The sequence below is a fragment of the Cetorhinus maximus genome, chromosome 1, assembly GCF_964194155.1.
Source record: "Cetorhinus maximus chromosome 1, sCetMax3.hap1.1, whole genome shotgun sequence".
In the NCBI taxonomy this organism is placed as follows: Eukaryota; Metazoa; Chordata; class Chondrichthyes; order Lamniformes; family Cetorhinidae; genus Cetorhinus; species Cetorhinus maximus.
The window spans coordinates 196,655,154-196,682,271 of NC_135879.1; the positions used below are offsets into that span (position 1 = coordinate 196,655,154).

Sequence of the window (27,118 nt, forward strand, 5' to 3'; positions counted from 1 at the left end):
TTCAAAAAAAGGGAAAAGAATAAACCTGGCAATTACAGGCCAGTCGGCTTAATGTTGGTGGTAGGGAAGTTTCTTGATACTCATAGAATCAGGGGGCTGCATTTTATGTTTGAAAATAGGGCATGCTATGCCCTTCCCCCCACCATACCCCAACTCCTGTACTGGCATAAAATGCGGCGTGATGATGTCAGGTTGGCAACCCGACATTATTATGCCAGTCTCCGGTAACATGGAAGGCGAGTAGGTGCCAAAATCGGAAGCCTGTCCCCCATTTTTTAAAAAATTAACTGAAGAGCAAGTGAGCTTCTAAACTAGGCAATCAACTGTGATTTAACATTGCGAACTCCATTTGTCGCAAGGCGCACGGAAAAAACATTGGGGGCAGAATTTTACGGCCCCGCTTCGGTGGGGATGGGGCCGTAAAATGTGGCGAGCCATTATAATCCCCACTGACTTCAGCGGGAACGTAAAATCCCACTGCCGTAAAATTCTGCCCTGGGAGCGAGTCACTCTAGCTAAAAGCAAGAATGGGTAAAGAGGCCTGCAAGTGGGACCATGGCTACATTTATGAGCAGAGTCAGCTGGTGAAGGTGGCAGCGTTTGTCAGTTTTTTGACTTCATTTATTCACTGGGCAGAATCTTCGGCTCGGCGAGCAGGGGCAGGGCACCCTTGCTGAGGCGTAAAATGATGCGGGGTGACACAAGGCATGCGTCCTTACGTCACCGCGAGCCATTCAGATTTTCAGTTCAGCAACCTTAAGGTTGGCGGGCCGGCGAAGAGCCCAGGCGGCCTTCGCATTTTTCATGGAACCTCAACCACGGGTAGGATGAGGTTTCATGAATGTTTTTAAAGTGTTGGAAAAATTTTTATTTAACATTAATGGACATGTCCCAGCTCATGTGACAGTGCGCAAAAGAGCACACTCCCCAAATCTGCCTGCACCCACCACCCCCACCCGCACAGGGAATGCTCAGCGCTTCTGGGCATGCGTCATGCTGGGCGGGCCTTAATTGGCCCGCCCATGCAAAATGGCGGCACCCAGCCCGCGCCCAGCCCCCTTACAACCCCGCCCCCCAACAGGAAGAAAATATTCCCCACTGTTTCTGCCTGCCATAAGAAATAAGGAGAGATTGTGAGGGAAGGGGACCTACAGACAGGGATATCGTGAAGTTTGAGGACTCCGTTAAAGGAACCAGAGCTTGCTGTCCCTGGTGGGGGTCATGCATTCTAGAGAGGATCTTCCTCCAGTTATAAGGAAAGGACAAGAAGGAGACAGAGGTGGGCAGCTGTACCATTTGGTCCAGGCAAATGAGGAACCTGCTGCTGCACAAGGGCCTGCAAAAAGCCTACAACAGCAGGCAGGTCGAGGTAGGAGAAGACACCAACCTTCCCAGAGTATACAGGCAAAGAATGACCTCCCTGTAGGCATCGTAGCGTCAGTGCATTCGTAGAATGCATCTCTCCAGGGAGACAATGATGTCCCTCTGTGAAACGCTAGCTGAGGAGATTAGTTCCAATTGTGTTGGTGGCCACTCTATGCCTTTTGCTCTGTGACCTTGAATTTTTTTGCATCAAGATCATTCCAGGCACCAGTTGGAGACATTTGCAGCATCTCACAAGCATCAGCACATCTTTGCACCAAGGTAGTGGCAGGCACAATGTTCAGGCGATTAATTCATTTCATTCGGCACAGATAACGCTAGTAGACTGAGAGAGCCAGAGGCTTCGCAAGTAAAGCCCGATTCCCTCAAGTGTGAGGGTTTATTGATTGCACGCATATGGCCATCAAAGCTCCATAGGGACAGGCAAAGGCATTTGGGAACTGAAAAGGCATTGGACTCTTCAGTCACCTGAGAACTCATTCTTAGTGTGGAAGCAAGTCATCCTCAATCCTGAGGGACTATCTAAGAAGAAGTTCAGCTTATGTGTGACCATCGCCAGAGGATTATGCCCGCTATTCTGGAAGCAGTCATGACTTGTACATCCTCAGGCACTCCCAGGTGCCAGGGGTGTTCTGCCCACTAGACATTTTGGATGGCTGGCTTCTTCGAGAGAAGGGATATCTGCTGAAGAGATAGCTCTTGAGCCATGTTTACTGAAGCTGAGATACACCTATGATCGAGCAGACTGTTGGTCTAATTAAAATGAGATTTTGATGCTTGAACCATGCAGGTGGCTCTCTGCAACATTCTCTGACTTGTGTCTCACTCACCTTCTTGATCTGCTGTGCCTTACACAACCTACTGCTCCAGAGAGGGGAGGCCCTAGCAGAGAATGATCTTATGGAGTGAGCCACAACCTCTGATGACAAGCCTTAGAATGAGTCTGAGGATGAGGAGGAGGAGCCATGCCAGCCAGCTGTGCAAGCCAGTGTGAAACAGGTATAGAATGGCAGAGAGACAGAGAAGTCTCTTATAATGCCACAATTTACCTGGAATGTGGAATTTACAATATGTACATAGCTCTTCTTGGCATCGTCCACGCCTGTGCATGTGCCATCAATGAGGCACAAAATGAGGCAGCTCAGCATGGCCCACATGAGCAAAAACTGCCTTGATAGCAGTCACTCAATTAAAATACAAATCAGGACACCAAACAAAAACAAAAATCAAGCCAGAACAGCAAGTAAACACAACACCACCATTTGATACAGAATAGAAGCAACCTTCCTCCAAACAAAATATACCACACAATCACCCTTGTGATCTGATATGTGACTAATGTGTTTTCTTAATTCTCTTTTGGATGCTATGGCATAGTGCTTCCCCATTACCGCCAGCTGTGCAGGAGACAGGCTGCTGACCCTATGTCCCTTTGCTTGGGTTGACTTTGGCGGGTGTCCTCTGGTCACCTGAGCCTTTGAGGCACAGTGGCAGGAGTTTTATTTGTCACCATGGCACTCTGAGGCATTGGTGCCAATGGCACAGGGGAGGAGGAGAGGCTGTGCCCATGAGGAGCGCCCTGAGAGGCTTTCCCCGATTGGGACTGCAGCTGCTGTCCTGACGTCCATTTGGACCTCGTTGTTTTCCTGAGAGGAAACAGGACCTGGTTGCAACGTCAGGCACCTCATTACCCTAATGCAACTCAAAAGGCATACCTAGTATCCCATCAGTCAGCTGCTAGGTTTGGCCTTCCATGACAGCCGCAAACTCTATGGAGAAAGCCACACATTTTGAAGAGCAGGTGATCACAATGCTCATGGCCTGCTGTCTGTGCCAGTGCATGCAACCACTCTTAAAGTTCTGCCACCTCTCCACGTACCTCGTACTGTATGTCCAGCAGAGCCGCATCATCAGCCTGGAGCTCAGCATCTAGGTCACCTCCAACACTCCTCTGACTGCCAGATATGCCTGCACTATCTCAGTCTCTGACAGATGGTCCTGTGACTGTGATGTGCTCACACCAGTGTGTGTAGCTCTTTCCAGCAACTCACACATACCCTCAGAGGTGCATTTATCTGTGCTGGTGCTAGATGCTGCGTGAGGATGTGATGGTGCATCCTCTGAGGCTCCCTCCTCCTCTACAGAAGTTAAAGCTGGGCACTTTGGGCTTCAGTTGCTGAGGTTTCACCTGTGGGGGAAACAAACATGGATTATGAAGGGCATCATCATCATTTGCAATGACTCCCCATTCAATACAATCTTTCCATTAGAGAGCTATGGGCCCTCAGAATCTCAACACCTGGGGCTGTCCTCCAGCCCTTCCATAACCAAAGGTGCGATACCATTGTTTGCTGGCTTATTCTAATAGCTCTTCCAACAAATAAAGAAAATGGCCAGGTTAGGCGTTCCTCCTCCGGTCTTTGCTCCCTCTTGGATATTATGTGCCCTCTTCTCCTGCATTGTCATGAGTCTTCTGTGAAAGATCATGCCTTTATTTGTGTGCTCAGCATGTCCATTGTCGGCAGCCACCACTTTGCAATGATCCTTGCAAACTAACAGGTCTTGCAGTTCAGAACCCCCCACCTTTTCTCCCCACCACTCCAACCAACCCTCCTCCTCCACCACCTCCCCCCCCCAGCTATAGCCATGCAGTGTTGCATGTCTATTTCATGGCACCTTCTGCACATGGGCCAAACGCTAGACAATCTCACCCTTGATGCACATCATACCCTCACACCTTCCCATATGGGTCCATCTGCAAAATGATTGCACACTCAGCCTTGCCGATTACAAGAGATCATTCAGTCTCTTATGGTATTGCAGCTAGGCCCCTTGGATGACCCCATGGCTGCTGACCTCCTCTGCAATCTACTTTCAGGCCTCTTTGGCCTGGTGGGGAGGTCTCCTCTTGCCATCCCTTGGAGGAGGACTTGCAGGAAGTAATCACAGCCTGGAGGAGGACTCACAGGGAGTCATTGTTGAACTGTGGGGGAGTTCCTGGTCTGGGCCCCTCCATTTGTCCTGCCTCCATTATGCCTGGCAGATGAAAGATGTGAGACTGTTCAAAAAAGTGCAGGTTGACTCTCCTTCTCTATGGAGAGGCAAGCAGAGTTAAAGGGTAGAATATGACTCTTTTTCTGAACACTTCTTATTCAGAAGGGGAATGGGACAGGTATGCTCAGATGTTCCTTCTGCCTTGGCAAGCTTCCTGAATGAGACACTGCTAGCACAATAATCACCAAAATGGAAAAACATGCTTCTGCCTACTGCTGCTCCAATACTTCAATGGATTCAGTCATCTTAACGGTCCTCTTTCAGTGAAGTCATCCCAACCCACCTGGATTTCTCCTACAGCTGCCACCAACCTGTAACAGAGTGCCTTTAAATGGGTGGCCATGACCAACTGCTGGTTCACAGCCTGATCCCTGTCCCGCCAAACATCCCGCCCAAAAGCCCGATTGGGCACAGAGACCCCCTTCACGCAGCTAGTTGGCCGCCTTCCCGCTGGGCAGCTGCTAATTGGCTGGAACACACTTGATTCGCCGTGATGCAATGATGGGAGCGGGAGTGAGTGGACCGCGCACTTCTAGGTCCACTTCCCTCACCCCGTCGTAAATCATAAAATCCAGCCCATTGAATGGTTACAGCACAGAAAGAGACCATTTGGCTTGTCTTGTCTGTGCTCTCCTTCTGAAGGAGCAATTCACCTAGTGTCCCTCCCCTGCCTTTTCCCTGTAGCCCTGCATTTTTTTCCTTTCAGATAATGATTCAATTCCCTTTTGAAACCCTTAATTGACTCTGCCCCCACCACACTCTTAGGCAGTGCATTCCAGATTCTAACCTCTCACTGTCTGAAAAGATTTTTCCTCATGTTGCCATTGCTTGTTTTGCCAATTACCTCAAACTTGTGCTGTCTGGTTCTCGATCCTTCCACCAATAGGAGAACTTTCTTCCTGTCTACTCTGTTCAGACCCCTCACGATTTTGAATACCTCTCTCAAATCTCCTCTCCTTCCCTTCTCCAAAGAGAACAGCCCCAGCTTCTCCAATTCCTCTATGTAACTGAGGTTCCTCATTCCTAGACTTTCATCAGTCTTTTTAATGCCTTCAAATCGGTACATCTGAATAAATATCTGCATCCTCAATGATGCAGGAGCCCAGCACATCAGTGCAAAAGATAAGGCTGAAGCATTTGCTACAATCTTCAGGCAGAAGTGCCGAGTGGATGATCCATCTCGGCCTCCTCCAGAGGTCCCCAGCATCACACATGCCAGTCTTCAGCCAAGTCGATTCACTCCATGTGATATCAAGTAACGGCTGAAGGCACTGGATACTGCAAAGGCTATGGACCCTGACAATAGCATTAAAGACTTGTGCTCCAGAACTTGCTGTGCCCCTAGCCAAGCTGTTCCAGTACAGTTACAACACTGGCATATACCTGGCGATGTGGAAAATTGCCCAGGTATGTCCTGCACACAAAAAGCAGGACAAATCCAACCCGGCCAATTACCGCCCCATCAGTCTACTCTTGATCATCAGTAAAGCAATGGAAAGGGTCATCAACAGTGCTATCAAGTGGCACTTGCTTAGCAATAGCCTGCTCACTGATGTCCAGTTTGGGTTCCGCCAGGACCACTCAGCTCCCTGACCTCATTACAGCCTTGGTTCAAACATGGACAAAAGAGCTGAACTCCCGAGGTGAGGTGAGAGTGACTGCCCTTGACATCAAGGCAGCATTTGACAAAGTGTGGCATCAAGGAGCCCTAGCAAAACTGGAGTAAATGGGAATCAGGGGGAAACCTCTCTGCTGGTTGGAGTCATAACTAGCACAAAGGAAGATGGTTGTGGTTGTTGGAGGTCAGTCACCTCAGTTCCAGGATATCACTGCAGAAGTTCCTCAGGGTAGTGTCCTCGGTCCAAACATCTTCAGCTGCGTCATCAATGACCTTCATTCCATCATAAGGTCAGAAGTGGGGATGTTCCCTGATCATTGCAGAATGTTCAGCACCATTCGTGACTCCTCAGATACTGAAGCAGTCTATGTCCAAATGCAGCAAGACCTGGACAATATCCAGACATGGGCTGACAAGTGGGAAGTAACATTCGCGCCTCACAAGTGTCAGGCAATGAGCATCTCCAACAAGAGAGAATCCAACCATCGCCCCTTGATGTTCAATGGCATTACCATCACTGAATCCTCCACTATCAACATCCTGGGGGGTTACCATTGACCAGAGCCTGAACTGGACTAGCCATATAAATACTGTGGCTACAAGAGCAGGTCAAAGGCTAGGAATTGTGTGATGAATAATTGACTTCCTGACTCCGCAAAGGCTGTCCACTGTCTTCAAGGCACAAGTCAGGAGTGCTCTTTTGCAAGTACTCCTCACTTGCCTGGATGTGTGCAGTTCCCACAACACTCAAGAAGCTTGACACCATCCAGGACAAAGCAGCCCACTTGATTGACGCCAAATCCACAAACATTCACTCCCTCCACCACCGAAGCATGGGAGCAGCAGAGTATACCATCTACAAGATGCACTGCAGGAATTCACCAAGGCTCCTTCGACAGCACCTTCCAAACCCACAGCCACTACCATCTAGAAGGACAAGGGCATAAGAAAGATGGGAACACCACCACCTGGAAGTTCCCCTCCAAGTCACTCACCATCCTGACTTGGAAATATATCACCATTCCTTCACTGTTGTTGAGTCAAAATCCTGAAACTCTCTTCCAAACAGCACTGATTGTGTACCCACACCACAGGGACTCCAGCAGTTCAAGAAGGCAGCTGACCACCACCTTCTGAAGGGAAAAATAGGGATGGGCAATAAATGCTGGCCCAGCCAGCAAAGCCTACATCCCACGAATGAATTTTTAAAAAAATTCCACATTAAAAAGCTGGAGAAAGGCATATTGTAAATTCTGATGTAGTCCCTACTGAGATACCTATGTTGTTGCGTAAACTTTCTATGAAACTTGACATATAGCATGATAAGGCGATTTTTATACAATGAGTTGATTTCCTGAATTCAATCAATCAGTTTTTGAGATTTCCTTTCTCACCAACATTTGTTTCAAGCCAGTATAGTCAATCCATAATCTTTTCTCACTCACACTTTCATAGAGTGTACATTACCTCACAGTGAATGTTTATCTACTGTCAAATATAGTATGTACCCAAACGAAGAGTTTGCACGTAGACTTTTCCATTACTATGGTCAAAGTGACAGTCACAAGATAAACAAGCCAAGGCTCTTGGATGTGGAAAAAAGCCTCAGCACTCACAGCTCAAGCTATATTCATCAAAATGTTGCCAGTAAATGCACAGTCAGCATTGTAGAAATTTGTTTGAATGCTATTTATATCACAAAAGGTTTGGCTCCCAATAGCATATTTAAAGCATTACCGTGCCACCTCTTCATGCAATGGCATGACATACCCAAAGGTCGATGCACCTTAATCACACAACGCATGCCTGGCGATTTTGATGTCAAGCTGTGTGAGTACTAGAAAAGCAGAACCACTGTTCACCTCCCATATTGACATCCCTCATGAAATAAAAACAGATGATTCCCTTTTATGCCTTAGAAACAAGTTTAAAAGAAATATGCATTGAAATGCAATGTTTCTAGTGGGTTTATTATCCACGACACATCTGGAAAACATGTTCCTGACTAACTGCAAAACAAACCTTTGATTTGTTACCATGTATAATATCAAATTCTAAATAATTTTTTTTAGGAAAAGAATATGAGTTATATTTGTTAAATTATAGTACAGTGGGTGCATTATCTTCAAGGTACCCAGTGTACATCTAGCATTTAAAAAACTTATATTTGCCATCTTTTAAGACTTTTTTTCTTCATTTATGGGATATGGGCATTGCAGGCTAGGCCAGCATTTACTGCCCATCCCTAATTGCCCTTGAGAGAATGATGGTGAGCTGTGTTCTTGAAGTCCCTTTGATGTAGGTGCACCCACAGTGCTGTTAGGAAGGGAGTTCCAGGATTTTGACCCAGCGACAGTGAGGGAACGGTGATATATATTTCCAAGTCAGGATGGTGTGTGGCTTGGAGGGGAAATTGCAGGTGGTGGTGTTCCTATGTACTTGCTGCCCTTGTCCTTCTAGATGGTAGTGGTCGTGGGTTTGGAAGGTGTTGTTTAAGGAGCTTTGGTGAGCTTCTGCAGTGCATCTGGTAGATAGTACATACTGCTGCCACTATTCGTCGGTGGTGGAGGGAGTGAATGTTCGTGGAAGGGGTGCCAATCAAGATATTAAAATTCAAATGGCTTTTCCTTATATTTTCAGTCAAGTATGTGAGGAATACATATAACTAGGAACTTAGGATATCTGTATGAACTTCTGTTCACTTACTGTGCTTTGCTTCTGTTTCTTTGTTACATTTTTGTGTATACCAGTAATTTAAAATGGTGCTTCTTGTGCAGGGTGCATTGAAATTTGCTAATCATTTTTAATTCTGTTTAACAATAATAACATTTGTCTCTTTGTTTGTTTATTAATGTTTATTCTTTCCAGAGTGATGATATTTCAAGAGTTAGTAAAGTCGCCAAAATAGTGGAACGAATGGTGAACCAGAACTCCTTTGATGACATTCTACAAGGTAACCTAGAAATTTAAAATTTAAAAAAGATCAAAATTAAGGATAAAATATTACAAACTTCTTTTAATCCTAAAAAATATTTTTCTTCAAAGGAGATTGATTGGAGAATCAATAGAGGTGTAGAACATTAAGACAAGTTTAGATCAGGCAGACAGGAAAAGCTGTTCCCATTAGCTGAGTGTGCAAGGACTTGGGGTTTAAAGTTTTGGGTAAGAGATGAAGGGGGGATGTGAGGAAGAACATTTTTTTATGCAGGGAGTGGTAATGACCTGGAACTTGCTGCCAACAAAGGTGATGGAAGCAGAAACAATGACTTTGAAAGGAAATTGGATGGAACTTGGTGGGCTACGGTGACAGAGTGGTGGAATGTGACTGACTGGATTGTTCTACATAGAACTGGTATGGACTTGATGGGCCAAATAGCCTCCCTCCATGGCATAATAACACTCTGACTCTAAGTTGAAATATAACTTATAACTTATAATATAACTTTTTAGTCTAATTTCCTATTTTGCATCCTGGAATTTAACTGTTGACAATTATTGTAGTAATCACCAATTGTGCCAGAACTTTGTATCCTTCATTAAAAGTAGAGGCAGGCTGGTTATTCCCCTGCTGTGACAGCTGAGATGCACTTGGCATGTGTTTTGGGATCTGTGTGAGCCCTGTCATATGTGCATCCATGCAGGGGCAGGTTCACTCACTGGGGCAAGAGGCAGCATGTGGGGCTCTGACTGAGAGAAGGGATAAGAAATGGGAGCATTTTGAGCAGAATCCCCACTTCCATGTGCCCTTTCTCCATTTTCCCTCCATGGCCCATCCATATGTCCCTGCTAGTCAAGAGCCGAAGAGCTGCTTCAGTGCTCAGTGAGGCATTGAACGTTCAAGGCAAAGCTTCCTTCCTTTCTGTTTAAAGTGTGAGTGTGCCAGCATTGTTGAGGGCAAGGTTACCTGTTGCAACCAATACTTCATGCAGGTGGCCACTCTTACCATGGAGGTAAACATCAGCACAAATATCTGAGCTACTCTAATTATGACAACTCATTCTCATGTATATTTCATTGGCATTACCACCATAAGCTATTATGGGACTCACTGAGAATGAAACTGGTCCAAGCCAGCAATGTGAAGTGGGCTTATGGTAAATTGGCAGTCTGTAATACACTGCCAGTTTTTATTTTCCATTGACTTGGAAAATATTGCCAAGGTTTTTCATTGCAAACCAAATAAAAGTGACAGTGAGATGAGGAAACGAATCTCCAAAACAGATTGAACAATTGACCTGTGAACTTCACTAGAAAGAAAACTGGGCGCGGTGACAAATTGACTATGAGTTCACTATAAGCCTATTTTGTGTAGCTGGCATAAACCAATTTCATCCTTGACAAGAGATGTATATGCCTACTAAAGAAATAAAAACAAAGAAATATTGTCAGGGCTCAGTTTTTATCTGTTCAATTTCAATCGTCTAGACATGAATTTTCCATATAATAATTCTGAACATTTTTATGACAAAGTATTATCTTTGCAGCATTATTTAAATATAATATTAATTGATTTCAATATTCAGTTTTCATTTTATTTATGCAGACTTTAAGTATTTTGAAGATCCTTCTGATGAATTCAGGGATCAAGAAGGCACTGTTCTACCTCTGTGGAAATATTTTTATGAGAAGGCTAAGAGATTGTCAGTTACTGGCATGTGCTGGTGAGTATTAAAAATGCAGAATGGGGTATAGATTCAACAAATGGCAGTAAAAATAAAAAGAATTTCATTCAGGTAGTATCTTATCAATTTTGTTAAAAACCAATGAGGTGAATGTCTGGTCAATTCCTCCTATTCCCCGGGCCACAAGGGGAACTCTCTGCTATTCTTTAAATAATACAATTCAATCTTTAAAATTCACCTGAACCAGTCAAATGGGAAAAATGCATTTAGTTTTCACACCTTATCCAAAGGATGACACCTCTAACAATATCTTACTGATTCAGTGTTGCCTATGCTATGTGCTCAAGTTCAGGAATGGGACTTGAAACCACATTCTGAAGAAGAGAGCAGGGAGAGAGTAAGGCTAATTCGAGACTAAAAGGTAATCCAACCATGGCCTTGAAGCCAACTGCCCTCTCTGCCTGATCAGTTTTGAACTTGATATAACAGTCAGCCCGACTGTGCACAGCATCCATCCATCAGTGATGGGCTGTTGTTTGAGAGATGCCACATAGATCTCCAGACAATCCCTGGAGTGAACCACAGGCAACAAAGTTGAGTGCCAATGTTACCTTTAAGGTTACAGGCATAGCGTTCACCACTTCTCATTGGCACCAGTGCTTGCTCCAGCGCACCACACAGCTTTGCCACCACCTGCTAATTATATACCAATTGTGTGAATTATTTTCAGGCCATGGACACAAATTGGAGTTTCAATTGAGCATGTACTATCACCAAATTTACGGATGATACAAACATAGGTGGGAAGGCAAGTGGTGAGGATGACACAAGGAGCCAACAGAGGGATATAGACAAGTGAGTGGGCAAAAAAGTGGCAGATGGAATATAATGTGTGAAAATGTGAGGTTATGCACTTTGGTAGGAAGAAGAGAGGAGCTGAATATTATTTAAATGGAGAAAGACTGCAGAAGGCTGCAACACAGAGGGATTTGGGAGTCCATGTGCACGAATCCCAAAAAACTAACATACAAGTTCAGCAGGTAATAGGGAAGGCAAATGGAATATTGGCCTTTGTTTCAAAAGAAATGGAGTATAAAAATAGGGAAGCCGTGCTAAAACTATACAAGGCACTAGTTAGACCACACCTAAAATACTGTGAACAGTTTTGGTCCTCTTATCCAAGGAAAGATATACTGGCATTGGAGGCAGTCCAGAGAAGGTTCACTAGGTTGATTCCAGGTATGGAGGGATTTTCTTATGAGGGGAGGTTGAGTAGGTTGGGCCTGTACTCATTGGAGTTTAGAAGAATGAGAGGTGACCTTACTGAAACATATAAGGTTCTTAGGGGTCCTGACGGGGTAGATGCTGAGAGGTTGTTTCCCCTTGTGAGAGAGTCTAGGACCAGAGGGCATAATCTCACAGTAAGGGGTTGCCCATTTAAGACAGAGATGAGGAGGAATTTCTTCTGTCAGAGGGTAGTGAATCTGTGGAATTCTTTATCTTAGAGGGCTGTAGAGGCTGGGTCGTTAAGTTTATTCAAGGCAGAGATAGACAGATTTTTAATCAGTAAGGGAATCATGGGTTATGTGGAAAAGGCAGGAAAGTGGAGTTGAACATTATCAGATCAGCCATGATCTCATTGAATGGCGGAGCTGACTCGATTGGCCGAATGACCTACTTCTGCGCCTACATCTTATGGTCTTACGGTCTAAAAAGAGACACTTTGGTGAAACTATGGTGTAGTTGAGTAAGGAAGTACATGCTTGGAATATCTCATTCTGTAAATAAAGGAAGAATTGAGTAAAGATTGCCTTGTAGTATTGCCCTTCACTACCTGCTTTTCTGTAATAGCCTGAAGAGATGCAATTTTCATAGACCTTGGTGCTCGGTCACTGTGATGAAGCTGAGCCTCTGATGATACACTTTTTGAATTAGATGGCACCTTCTGCAAACATGAGGCTGCCATCTTGTCTACACTTTCAATAGCTTCCTCAGGCCACTTGCACTCTCTTGGCCACTGCAAAGCTGTTCTACATGGCTGCATCCCCATCTCTGTGACACGCTCCTTTTCACTGGAAGAATCAAAGTCTATAAGCATTGCTCTCATTGCCAGCTGCAGCCTCCACTGTGTCCTCCCAAAAACTTTGTTCTGTTTCTAGTTGCTGCTGTGAGAGGAGGCGGTGGCCTCCCAGTGGTCACTGGAGTAGTATTCCAGAGACCCAAGGTAATGCTCTGGGGACCCAGGTTCAAATCTCACCACGGTGAAATTCAGTAAAAATTTGGAATTAAAAGTCTGATGATGATGATCACAAATCCATTGCTGATTTTTCTAAAAAAAACATCTGGTTCACTAAGGTCCTTTCGGGAAAGAAATCTGCTGTCCTTACCTGGTCTGACCTACGTGTGACTCCAGACCCACAGCTGACTCTTAAAAATGCCCCCCTGAACAAGGGCAATTAGGGATGGGATGGCCAATAAGTCCTGGCTTAGCCAGTAACACCCACACCCCATGAATGACTTAAAAAAAACTAGCTGCACTTCACTTTGGCCTCATCCTCACAGTTCCTCCAAACATTATCGTGTCACTTCATCAAACATAGCCTGCAGTCAGATTCACAATATGGCTATCAGTTCCCTCCACAACAGCTGCTGCTGAGATCTTACCTTGTTTAAGTAAGTAAGACTCTGAGCACCCGTACATCCTTTGCGGTATTGGTGAAATTGGAAATAACTTAAAGTTGGCTGTTTATTGATATTAATTACCTGTTTGCCACCAATCTGTCAGTCACTGATCCATCCTGCTGTTTACATCTGGTAAAATCGACCAAATGTGGGAAAGCTTTAGGGAGTCAGCCCCACGTGGGCAAACCCTCCCCACTGCCCCCCCTCCACCACACCTCCCACCCCCACTGATCTCCATTGCCACTTCCAGGCCAGTTCTAAAAAGAGGATTGCAAAATGTGCAATTCACACCTATGCATTTTCCACCCATCACTATTAACATAAGTGACCATGACATTCCCCCGTGCCAGTTAGAATAACTTTCTTTGTACTTCATTGGAATATTATTTTGTTATATCTTCATACAATAAAATAGTAGAGTTGTTACTCCAATTTTCTTTTCACTGTGAGTATAATTAGTACTGATGCATTGAATATGTAAGACAAATAATTAACACAGACTTTATGCATGGCCTGAATTTTAACTTCCCGGCCTTGGTGCACTTAAAATGGAGTGGCGTCCTACTGACTTCTTTTCCACCCTGATGTGTCTGAAATTTTAAACTGTAGTTGTCAAGCACATCAGACTAAACCAGTGGAGCCCTCGTTACATGTACAGCTTGGGCTGTTGATGATGTAATCCAGGCCCAATCTACTGTTTTCTCCGAAGTCCTGGGCTGGCAAGTACTCAGGCTCTGAGTAAGCAGAGGCTGAATTGAGGGCTGGAAGAGGTAAGTTTTACTTTTTATTAAGTCTCCAAGTGAACCAGGAGGAACAGAGATTCTTCTCCGGGCTTCACAAGAAAGCCTTGAGCCGCTGTTGTCTTGGGATTCATCCTTTCCTTTAATCGTAATTGTGACTGGGTCCAGAACACCAACGCCCACCCTAATCCACTTACCTGATTTCCATGGAGCATTGTCATGGAACCCCAGCAATGCAAAGCAGCCTCCTTCTGGTTAAATTGCTGTTCCTGCCAGATAGCTAGGCAGTGATTTCTACCAGGTTTGGTAAGAGTCAGTGCCTGCATATTTAAATGATGCCCAGGAGTTAAAGTGTCACTGGGCCTCAACATGTAAATTTGTTACATGCCGAGGGCCCTTGCAAGGACTGTTCTACCCTGCAATAAAATAGGGGTCATGGTGTCAGCTGTTGACTTATGTTGTCTACACTGTCAGCATGTCAACTTTGTGCTGCATATTAATTACCATGATTGCAGTGTGTAGCCAGTGCTAAGAGCGCCATTAAGTAGATGCACCCCTCAGCAGGTCAGACAAATTGTAAGAGGCTATCAGCACTTAAAGCTAGCTTGCAGTATTTAAAACTAGCTTAAAGGGGAGGTGCACTGTGTCTGAAGCAAGTGGTGAAAGTTGTGAAACTCATTCTGACATGGAAAAAGATAATGTCACAAATATTCCCAGGATATTTTGACGCTGCATTGGAAGCCTTGGTCAAGGAGAAGCAGAGGAGGAAGTGTACTTGATTCACAGGGGGCCAGGATGCTCTCCACTACATTTAGAAAGCGGTGAGACCAGATAATTGTGGTGATCAATGCCAGGAATCAAGACCCGAGAACTTGGATACAATGCTGCAAGAAGTTCAACGACCTTAGACAAATGGCCAAGGTTGGTGAATACATCTTCAAATGCAATATTCCACCAACTACTTCAAGGACCTCATCTACAGAGCAAAGTATCATGCCCTCATCGGTCACCTACCAGCAATCTTGACGTGGCTCTGTTGCTTGAAAATGCTTGTTCAATAGGGTTTCTTTAGTTCCCAGCAGAGACCTGAAATGGGCCACTATAATAAGTAATTTGCCTTTATAAAGCATTTTATCATGGGACAGGATTTTATGTCCTTTGGGAGGGTGCGTGCCCGACCCGATCAGGCATAAAATCACACGAGGTGATTTCAGGCAAGCGTCCTGACATCATCACGCACTTGCACAATATTTCGCTCTGCAGGCACACGCAAAAGTCGGAAGTGCACCCGCCGACAATTAAGAAGGCAATGAGCTTTCATTAATGGCGCAATTGTCTTCGATTTTTCGTGGCCTGTTCAATCTTACGGTTGGTGGACGGGCGAATCGGTCAGGCAGCGTTTACATTTTTCATCAAACCTCGCCCAAGGGCAGGATGAAATCTCCGTTATGAAATAAAATTAAAATAAATATCTGTGGACAACATTTTATGAGGTGTATTTTCAGGTGCTTGATTCTGATGCATGGACATTTTTTTGCAGCTTTTTAAACCTTTATTTCATAACTTGAAGGTCTGTAGCTCCCTGAGGCGTTCACCCGCGCCCATGGTGACGTCATCGCCCCCCCTCTTCCCGCCTCCACCCCAACAGCGCTGAGCTTTTCAGTGCGCGTTTCACGCTGGCTGGCCGTTAATTCAGCGTGAAATCACAGTCGGGGGGCGATCACAATCAGCGGTCCCTTTCCTGGCCGCTCCCGGACCCGCCGATCACACCCGCCCACCAAAGGTAAAACTCAGCCTCTGAGAAACTGGCCAACATCCATCACGTAATGTGTGGGTCACTGATTCTAGGTGGATGAATGCATCTGCTGTTTTAGGCACAGGTTCCACCTAACCCACCTGGCAGTAGTGGATGATTTGGGGTCTGATGAACGTTTTACACCCCACCAGTTTATGCTCTTCATTATTTTCCTGAGCCCCACCTCTGCCACCCAGTCCAGCACTCTGAGGCTGGGAAAATGCTCTCCTTAATATTAGTTGATTATCGAGTATTGTCAGTGATGGAAATGAAGTGCGGGACTGCAAGGTGGATGTTGTTCAATCAATATTATAAATGTGCCCAAAAATACAACACTGAAGAATTAAGTATTTGAGCATTAGACATCAGACTGTTATATTAAAATTCCTGCTGGTATTTTTAAATTCAGTGCTTATCCTGTATGGGACTTTAAATAATGCTATTTCAATGTGGCCCTTTAATTATTTTAGCTACTTTGTTAAACCAATTGATTAGTGATTAGTGATCAATTCCTATGGGCGCTATCCCACTCCCGGAAACCAAGAACTGTGATTGTACTCGAATGAGTTGCAATCTGTGACTGTTGATAACTCGAAAGAGTTAAAAAAAGTTAAAATTCCAGACTGCAGAATGTTAATAGTACATACTGCCGGGGACAGATAATAGCACATAATACTTTGAGTTCTGATGTATTACGCTACACAATGATGCAATGCAAGTTCAATTTCATACAACTAAATTACTAATCAAACCACTTGCCATGGAGAAGCATAGAACAGATAATCTACAGGAAGTAAAGGGGAACAGTTGGAGTAGTTGCTCTGTGAAGTTCAGGATGACTAGGAACAGCATTGGCAGAGGCCCATACCTTCAACTGGAGCAGCTATTTTGCAGCAGGACCTAATAACAGTAGAAATAAGGAAAAGAAAAAAGATAAGAAGTAATTTGTATTTTTTGTTTGTAATTTTCAGGAATCCAAGATACCATGACCTTTTTGCAGTTGCACATGGCTCCTGTAAGTTGAAATTTAAAATGACTTGCCCTGCATGCAATTAGTTTAATTTGTGTATTATGTTTGTATTATACAAATAATTGAAATATAAGTTCTAAGACCATTTGCAAGACATTTTAATTAATGCATTTGCTACTATTCTAAACATTCATTCTAACCCTGTGATCTGGATTCCAATGCAGATAAGGGAAAGGAGCCTAGTTCTACCTGGGCAGGGTTGGAAGTCAAAATCAGTACTAGCTGTGCGAACTCCTTTTCATCAACAATGGCCAGTACAAGCTTAATTTCACAATATCATTATTCCTAAATGTTAACTGAGCTCTAAATCATAGAATCATAGAATTATCTCGAACAGATTTGACTCAACATTCCTGTTTTTCCCCAATAACCTTGCAATTTTTTCCCCTTTAAGTATTTATCCAATTCCCTTTGGTAGGTTGCAATTGAATCTTCTTCTATCACCCTATCAAGCAGTTCATTCCAGATCATAACAACTCACCTGTAGTTCTTCTGCCAGTTACCTTAAATCTGTGATCTCTGGATACCAACCCTAATGCCACTCTAAACAGTTTCTCCTTGCGTACTCTATCAAAACCTTTCATGACTTTGAACATCTATATTAAATCTTTTCTTAGCCTTCTCTGCTGTAAGCAGTACAATCAGTCTCTCCACCATAACTGAAGCCCCTCATCCGTGATAGCATTCTCTTCTGCACCCTTCTCTTGATATTCATCCTAAAATGTGATGTCCAGAATTGAACACAATGGCCCTGATCTTACCTTCAAAGCGTGTTCCATGAAGGGTAGGATGGTTAAGAATGGGAAACATGGAAATACGAGTTTCCCGAGAGGCCTGCAGGATTTCTTTATTTTTTTTTTCTGTAAGTTACCTGCTCATAGCCAGCCTGATTGACAGGCTGGCTGCCCATTGGGCAGTAAATTCCTCAGCCTCATTCCGCCTCTAGCTGACAGCAAGCAGATCGAGTTGTGGATGAAGGAATGTGCAACCTTGCCTTCCACTGAGCTGGCACCTATGAACCCTTTCCCCCTGCATTGGCTGCATGCCATTCATGCCTGGTATCTTAGCACATTCGGATTCCAGTTCTAAGCTATATGCTAAAGTATCTGCAGTGTCAGTAACTGAGCTCATGCAAGTGTGAGAGCAAGTGACATTGTTTCATCTTCATCACTGTCTTCCTGCTCTTCCACCTCATTTTCTTCATCATTGTCTAGCAGGTGGCAGTTCTTGGGTGCCTAAAACGAGAAAGAATACAAAGGTAGGGTTGTGATGATTGGAGATGAGGAAACTAAGAGAAGTGTACTTAGACCATCAGTAGCTTGTATTTGAGACCAGATTATGGAATGAGGTCTTAGGATATGCAAAGGAGGATTAGGCATGAGCATGCTGTCACTTTGAATGCTTTGAATTGAACTGAATTGTACACAATGGCCTTCAAAGGGTAGGATGGTTAGAATGGGAAAGTTGCCCCACTACCATGGCCTCATTGATGGCTGCTTCAATGATGACAAGCACCATCTCCTCCATCTGTGTAAGGGCACACAGCCATGCCTACCCTTTCTGGTTCAGTGCTGCTGCCTCCAGTTGTTCACTACCTTATCCTGCTGGAAAGAGGCGAGTGTGTCAATGAGTGTGGTGCAATGTGATTTGGTGGATGGTTGAATAACTGGCACTACATTTAAGCTGTGAGATGTGGGAGTGAGGCTAGCAGCAATGCTAAGTGCGTTAGGGTGAGATGAAGCAATGAGGCTGAAGTATATATGGTGATGGATGGAGATTGATGATAGGTGAGTGATGGGAGTGAGGTGCATTGAGCAGTGTATGCTGTTGGTGGTATATGAGATTTGAAGATACATTCACTGATTTTGGTGAGGCCATTGAACTTCTTCTGACACTGCATCCAGGTTCTTGGGGCCAAACTGCTTTTTTGATTGACATGTCTTTCTGTTCCCTCTCTGCAATACCTGGAAGTTGCCTCCTGCATCCCTGTGGATAGAAGACCTCTGTTTCACCGTCCCCTTCCTGCACCAAGATACACACTGCTATGTTGAAGCCCTCTCCTCCCTTTTTGCAACGCAGTCACTCTTCTTGGAGGTTAGATATTCTTCTCCAGTCATTCCCAGCACTTCCTCCAATCAAAATGTGCTTTCCGTTTAAGTGGTGCAGGCTGGCTTTAAGAAGTGCAAGGTTGCTTGAACTTGTGTAGCCCTCGCACTATTTTGTGCCTCTTTTTAGGATATCTACATTCAAGTTCAAGTTCAATTAGTTGAACATCTGGGGATAAAGACGGATTGCTGAATGAGGTGCAATGTGTCTGTTGGAAATAGGAAAGAATGAGTTTGGTCTTGCCAATATTGAGCTGAAGAAAAATTTACTCATCCATGTGATTAAAAACTCAACAGCACACTTCACAATGTCTGTATATTGCAATAATGTAAATGAACAGGCAGCGCATTGGAAGCAGCAGACTTAATTCCCGTTCCTGTTTTTGGGCCTTATACAGTTCTGTGGCCACTTATTCCCCTGCTCCCATCCCTAGGATTAACAGTTCAATATCCAACCAGATTAAGGGAGTTTTTACTTTTATCCTGGATGTTATGGTGATGTCAACCCCACATTGGTGTACTGTTGCCCCTTGTTTATCACCAGGACGAGCAAATTTTTCTTCAGCTCAATACTGACAAGACCAAACCTATCCTTTCCCATTCCCATCAGAAACATTGCACCTTGATCAGTAATCCAAACTCCTCCACAGATGCTATTCATTGAACTTGAAGGTGGGTATCCCAAACTGACCTCAAGCTTCCTAACTATTACAATTACAAAACCACTTACTTCCACCTCCATCACATCGTAGGAATAGGATTAGTCTATTTAGCCCCTTAAGCCTGTTCGACCATTCAATTAAATCATGTCTAATATCTCTTTCAACTCTACTTACCGCCATTATTCTAACCATACCATACCCCTGCCTTGAAAAGATGAATCAAGGGCACACTATCTAATTACTTAGATGACTTTTTGAGCTTATATTTTTATTAACTGAGCTTTGCTGTGCAACCACACATAGGAACCATAGACCATTCAACCCCTTAAAACTGTTCCACCATTTAATTAGACCATGGATGATCTGTACCAGAACTCCATTTGCCAGTTTTGACCTATATCCTGTTTTGCCCTCTGCTAATGGAAATCCATCAATTGCAGTCTTGAAAATTTCAATTTACCCTTTTGAGGAAGAGAGTTCCAGATTAAGTGAAAATGTGCTTCATGATTTCAGTCCTGAATGGACTAGCTTTAATTTTAGCATTATGCTGTCTTGTTCTTGGGAATCCCCAACAGAGAAAATCATTTTCCTGTATCTGCCATGTTGAATCCCTTTATCATTTTTTAACACCTTTATAGATCACCCCTCAACTTTGTAAACAGAAATGAATGCAAATTAAGTTTATGTAACCGGTCCTAGTGATTTGACCTGTTAGCTATTGTCATTCTGAGCAGGAGTAGGCCATTCACTCTGTCGTGCCTGCTGTGCCATTCAATTAGATCATGGCTGATCATCCATCTCAATGCCACTTTTCTGCCATATCCCTTGATGTCATTAGTATCCAGAAATCTACCGATTTCTGTCTTGAACATGCTCAATTATTGAGCTTCTGCAGCCCTCTGGGGTAGAGAATCCCAAAGATTCACCAACCGCTGAGATTTTCTAAAATTCATTCATGGGATGTTGGCATTGCTGGTTCGGCCAGCATTTATTGTCCATCTGTAATTGCCCTTGAGAAGGTGGTGGTGAGCTCCTTGAACAGCTGCAGTCCATGCGCTATGGGTGAAGAAATTCCTCCTCATATCAGTCTTAAAATGCCTGTCCTTTATTCTGAGACTGCGCCCCCTGGTTCTAGACTTACCACCCAGGGAAAAAAATCCTATCTACATCTACCCAGTCAAGTCCTGTAAGAATTTTGTAAGTTTTGAATAAGATCACCTCTCTCACCACTTGAAATCTAGAGAATAGAAGCCCAGTTTCCTCAACCTCTCCTCCTAAGAGAATACTGCCATCTCAGGGATTAGTCTGGTGAACCTCTATTGCACTCCTTCTATGACAAGTATATCCTTCCTTAGATAAGGAGATCAAAACTGTACACAATACTCCAGGTGCAGCCTCACTAAGGCTGTATACAACTGCAGCAAGACATTTTTACTCCTGTATGTGAATCCCCTTGCGGTGAAGGCCAACATACCATTTGCATTCCTAATTTCTTGCTGCACCTGCATGGTAGCTTTTAGTGACTCATGAACAAGGTCATCCAGGTCCCTTTGGATATCAACACTTCCCAACCTCTCACCATTTAAGAAATACTCTGCCTTTCTGTTTTTTCTACCAAAGTGGAGAACTTCACACATAGTCACATTATATTCCACCTGCCATGTTCTTGCCCACTCATGTAGCCTGGCCAAATCCCCTTGAAGCCCCCTTGCATCCTCCTCACAACTTACATTCACATCGAGCTTTGTGCCATCAGCAAATTTGGAAATATTACACTTGGTCCCACATCCAAATCATTGATATTCAGATTGTGAACAGCTCTGGCCCGAGCACTGATCCTTGTGGTACTCCACCAGTAACAGCCTGCCATCCTGAGAATAACCCATTTAATCTTATTCTGTTTTCTGTCTGTTAACCAATTCTCAGTCCATACCAGAATATTACTCCCAACCCCAAGTGCTCTAATTTTGTTTGCTAACCTCTTTTGTGGGACCTTATCAAAAGCCTTCTGAAAATCCCAATACACCACATCCACTGGTTCTCCTTTATCTATCCTACAATTAACATTCTCAAAAAACTCCAACAGGTTCGTCAAACATGATTTCTCCTTCATAAAACCATGTTGACCCCGTCAACTCATATTATTATTTTCCAAGTGTCTAGTTATCACACCCTTTTTAATAGATTCTAACATTTTCCCCACTATTGACGGTAAACTGACAGGTCTCTAGTTCTTCGTTTTCTCTCTTCCTCCATTCTCAAATAGTGGGGTTACATTTGCTCCTTTCCAGTCTGCAGGGACCTTTCCAGAAGCTATAGAATTTTGAAAGATAACTGCCAATGCATTCACTATCTCTATCGCCACCTCCTTCAGCATTCTGGGATGTAGCTCATCAGGCCCAGGGAATTTATCAACCTTCAATCCAATTGACTTTTTGAGTACTACAGGCAGAATTTTGCCCTTGGTGAGTGCGGGTCCCACTGGCTCGGCGGCGGGCGGACAGCCAACCCCCGCCGCCGGAACGGGGCCCGCCGCCATTTTGAATGGGCGAGCCAATTAAGGCCTGCCCAAGCGCTTCCTGTGCTGGGGGGGGTGGGAATCCCCAGCTGTCAAAGTGCGCTCTTTCGCGCATGCGTGAGAAAGAGCGCACTACTCCCTGAGACTAAGTGCTGTCTCAGGGAGATTAGTGACAGTGTACAAAAGTTGAAAAATCAAAATATTATTAACATGTCCCCCTCATGTGACAATGTCACACGAGATGGGACATGTTAATAATAACGACATAAACTTTATTACACTTTTTAAAAACGGACATGAAACCTCAACCCACCAGTGGATGAGGTTTCATGTATTATCAGGAGCCCTCTGGGGCTCCTGGCCTGCCCGCCAGCCTTAAGGTTGGACAGGCAGGTCTATAATGATCTTAATTAACCTGTCAATGGCCTTAATTGGCCATTGACAGGTCAGCGGGCGGACAGCTGATTTCGCTGTCCGCTCGCCTTCCTAAAAATTTAAAGGGACCGGGATGTCGGGGGTTCCTCCTGGCATCATTCCGCGTCATTTTCCTGTCGGCGAGTGGGCCCTACCCCCAAATCGCAGACGGGAAAATTCTGGCCTACATCTTTATTAATACTAATTTCTTTCCGTTCCTTGTTTTCACATGCCCCTTGGTTCCTTAGTATTTCTGGGAGATTTTCTGTATCTTCCTCTGTGAAGGCAGACACAAAGTAATTGTTCAGTCTCTCTGCCATTTCCCAATTCTGTTATAAATGTCTCCACCTGTAATGGACCCATGTTTGTCCTAGCTAATCTTTTCCTTTACACACATCTAATGATTTTACAAAAATAAAAGCAAAATACTGCAGATGCTGGAAATCTGAAACAAAAACAAAAATAACTGGAAAAACTCAGCAGGTCTGACAGCATCTGCGGAGAGGAATACAGTTAACATTTCGAGTCCGTGTGACTCTTCATCAGAACTAAAGAAAAATAGAAATGAGGTGAAATATAAGCTGGTTGAGGGGGGTGGAACAGGTAGAGCTGGAAAGAGGGCCAGTGATAGGTGGAGGCAAAGAAGAGATTGCCAAAGATGTCCACTTGTCAAGTCCCCTCAGGATCTTACATGTTTCAATCAAGTCGCCTCTTACTCTTCTAAGCTCCAGCGGATACACGCCTAGCCTGTCCAACCTTTCCTTATAAGACAACCCGCCTATTCCAGGTATTACTCTGGTAAACCTTCTCTGAACTGCTTCCAATGCATTAACATCCTTCCTTAAATAAGGTGACCAGTACTGTACACAGTACTCCAGATGTGATCTCACTAGTGCTCTGTATAATTGAAACATAACCTCCCTCACAATAAATGATAGCATTCTATTAGCTTTCCTAATCACTTGCTACACCTGCATACTAAAGCACAGCACTTAGTTCCAAAAATGGAAAATTCTGCCCACTGTTTCTTTAACTGCAGAGAAAACAAATGCTTTCCCTAAACTCAATTTTCCAGTAGCATCTCTGCCAAACTCATCATTTTGCTGAGTCCTGTAACTGATTATTTAGTTAACTACTGTCCCAATAGGCTTGTCGTGTTTCTTCTCAGAGAGCTTAAAATCCCTGTCTTCTCTTTCTGACACACACTGAACACTCCCCCTCTTTACTTCTGTCTTTTATGTGTCTGTGACACTGAATCACTGTTGCTAGGCAACATGAAGCTTTTTACGTTGTGTTTTTCCCTTTCTAGAATCACTAAACTTTCAACCCCATCACTTTAACTCCAGAAGCTGGAAAACCTATTTTTAAAAGATCTGAAACCTTTTTGTCACAAGTCCATCAAGACTTCCAGGCACCAAAGTTCATAAACAAAAGCTAACTGGAACTGAAATCATTTTTACCTTTCTCAACATACGGGAGAATTTTCCCTGTGTTGGGCAGGCCGGTCGGGAGCAGGCACAGGCGGGCGCGGACCTGACCGCCACCCGTGATCGGGTCCACACCACCATTTTACGTGGGCGGGCCAATTAAGGCCCGCCCAGCGTACTTCACAACTCCCATGCATAGCAGGAGTGGATGGGCGGTGGCAGGTATGCTCAGCCCGCCGGGTCCAATGGCGACCCAGTGGCCTGTATAAAGGAAGGCCTGGCAGCCTTGGAAAGGCTGCTTGCAATGATTGGGAAAAGGGCTCTGCAGAAGGGCAATGTTGGTGACGCAAGTCTGGAGGGTACGCCATCGGGGCAGGCCAGGCTGGAGGGTAGGCCAGCGGGACAGTGTGCCCCTTGTTTTTCAGACGAGGCCTAGCTGCCCTCCTGGAGAAGGAGGCAGTGCAGTGGGAGATCCTTCTACCGCGTAACAGGAGGCGGAGAACCCCCCCACCTGACCAAATGTGCATGGGAGGAGGTGGCCAACAGTATTAGCTCCCATGATGTGGTGTGGCGCACATGGCCCCGGTTCCGCAAAAGGCTCAATGACCTCCTGCGCTCGGGAAGGGTGAGTACCATGTTGCCTCAAGTCACTTAATGCAGCTGTCACCCTTTCCCCCAAACCCACCCCCCACACAGCCCCACTAACTCTGAGTATAGTAACATCATTGAATCCCTCACGGAAAGGATCCCTCGCTGGGTATGCCAGCAGATATTGCCCATGCCCAGTTCACCTTGAGAGGATTGAGCTAGGATGTGTTCTGCATCCGCAGCATGTGTGATACTGACAGCCAGAGTATAGAATGGGTTTGAAAGTCAAAGATCTGCACCTGGGCAGAGTGTTAGAACTGCAAAGCATGTCGAAGTCAGGGTGCTAAAATGCTGGGAGAGGAGCTTCCAGTTGGCGGGACAGCAATCCATCTTCTGGTGCTCCATGGGCTTGTGCCTCCTTGCTTAGCAAAGTGGCACCTTGTGGTGTCACATGTGAAGGAGACAGCGTGTGGCAGGGGTGTCAGCCCTGACTTGTTTGGGTGAGTGTGCGGCAGCTGCGGGGTGACAAAGAACTGGAGTCCTGCAATGTCCCACTCTGGCTGGGTTGGCAGATGCGATGGGAATTCAGTTGCAGGCTGGACTAATCAATGCTCCTCTCTCCTTTTCAGGAAAAGACTGCGCACAATGCGTCGGAACAAATGTGGACTGGCGGAAGGCAGGCCCAATTGGCCATTCTTATGGCTTTCGAGCAGCAGGTGATGGACCTTGAGAGGTGCCATGTCCCCAGGTCCACCGGTGGCGGTGAGGCTGGGGTGCCATGGGAAGTTATGTTTGATGAGCAGTCATGTCACCATGTGTGTCACAGAAGCCATGGCACTGCTGAATGCTCCATCATTGAAGTTAGCAACATAAGTTTACCCTTGATTATGGAAGGACGATCTGGGGTAACGGCATGCAAGTTGACATTGTCTGCACTGTAACTAATCAAATATCCTTTTTCTTCCTTTCAGCATCACTGGAGCAGGGCTGGGAGGAGGAGACAGAGACCTCTCATCCCTGAAGCCCCCGAGCAAATGCACTCTCCAGCGTCACACCATCTCAGCCAGGCAGGCACCTGCGCAGATACTAGCACCTCGGTGGGAATTAGATCTTCGGCTAGTGTCCCAGGGCACAGTGGTGAGGGCACTTCACACATGTGTGAGGTGCGGGCGGAAACAGTGAGTGCCCAGGGTGCTGGCAGTCGGAGGACTGCTGGGGACCAGGTACTTGCTCGGTCGGTGACTGATGATGTGTCTCTGGAGTCGTCCATGAGGCAGCGAACGCTGGAAGTGCAGCAGGGTATGCAGGATGATCTGGCGGAGATACATGAGGCTATGCGTGGCATGGTGCCTGTGCTGGAGGAGTCCACGCGGAGCATCACCAATGCAATGAGCCTCATAGCTGAGTACCATGCTTCCTCCGTGGAGAGAGTGGCAACTCTCGTGGAGAGGCTTCTCCAGGAGAACAGTCAGGTCCTCCTGGGGTTGCACTCGGACCTGCAAGCCCTCACAGCATCATTGGCCACAGCTGGTCAGTGCCAGTGTGGGAGATGGTCTGAGCACCAAGTATCCCAGCTTGGTGCCCACCGATCTACGGTGAGCAGGGAGGTGCGAAGCGACCTCACGTTGGCGCAGTAGCTGCCTATTGTCTCTGCGGGCTCCTGTCAGGGTGTTCTGGATGAGGGAAGCTGCTCCTCCACCCCTCTGCCAGTGACCGTGGCATCTGATGAGGCTGCGGCGACTGGGGAGAAGCCAGCTGTGGAGCTGGCCACTCCCTCCCAAGCAGGGCCATCAAAGGCTCCACGGGCCAGAGGATGTTCACCAAGGTCATCGAGGCCAACAGGACAGCACAGTGAGCAGGCTGTCTCAGATGCCAGTGCTAGCGAGGGGACAGCACCTAGACATAGCACCCATAAGCGTAAATTTAAGGCACCTTAGGCACACCAGGGTTTTCTCACTGGTGCTTTTATGTTGGCCTATGGTACTTAGTTGAAGACTTGGTGTCATGTCCAACACCGTTTTTGTTTTGCTTTATGAATTTACTTTTGTTTACTCAGTAAATTTTGACATGTTGCCATGCCTCAGGGTGATTCCTTACTTCTGCATGTGTACAGGAAGCCATGATGCTATGAGTGAGTTGTTTGACATTGAGCTTTATTGACAAGGGCCTTAGTTAATGTTATTATCCAGGCAGATTTAGCACTCAGGTATCGAGTGTGGAGCCTGCAGCCTTGGCGTGTATTGAAGGTCCACCTGTGGTGGGCTAGCTGAAGGTTCTTTGGATTAAAGCCTCCCGGGTGTCCCTGCCTCCCTGGAGTATGCCCGGGTCAGCGTCTACCACCTCAGCATTCTCCTGTGCACGCTCACCCTCGGACTCACTGCTGGACTCATCATACGCATCTGGAGCAACTGCATCCACGTCTTCCTCATCCACTGCGTTGTCCCTTTCCAGTGCCAGATTGTGGAAAGCCAGCATGCAAC

At 45.3% G+C, this 27,118-nt stretch overlaps 1 protein-coding gene across 1 annotated transcript in view; it reads left to right on the plus strand.

Moving 5' to 3' along the window:
• The window catches only part of dnai1.2 (dynein, axonemal, intermediate chain 1, paralog 2), a 332,040-nt gene that overhangs the window by 104,114 nt on the left and 200,808 nt on the right, over window positions 1-27,118 (plus strand). The window contains exons 10-12 of the mRNA XM_078538947.1: window positions 8,924-9,008; window positions 10,599-10,716; window positions 16,866-16,909. Coding sequence (XP_078395073.1) covers window positions 8,924-9,008; window positions 10,599-10,716; window positions 16,866-16,909 — 247 coding nt within the window. The remainder of the gene's footprint in view (window positions 1-8,923; window positions 9,009-10,598; window positions 10,717-16,865; window positions 16,910-27,118) is intronic.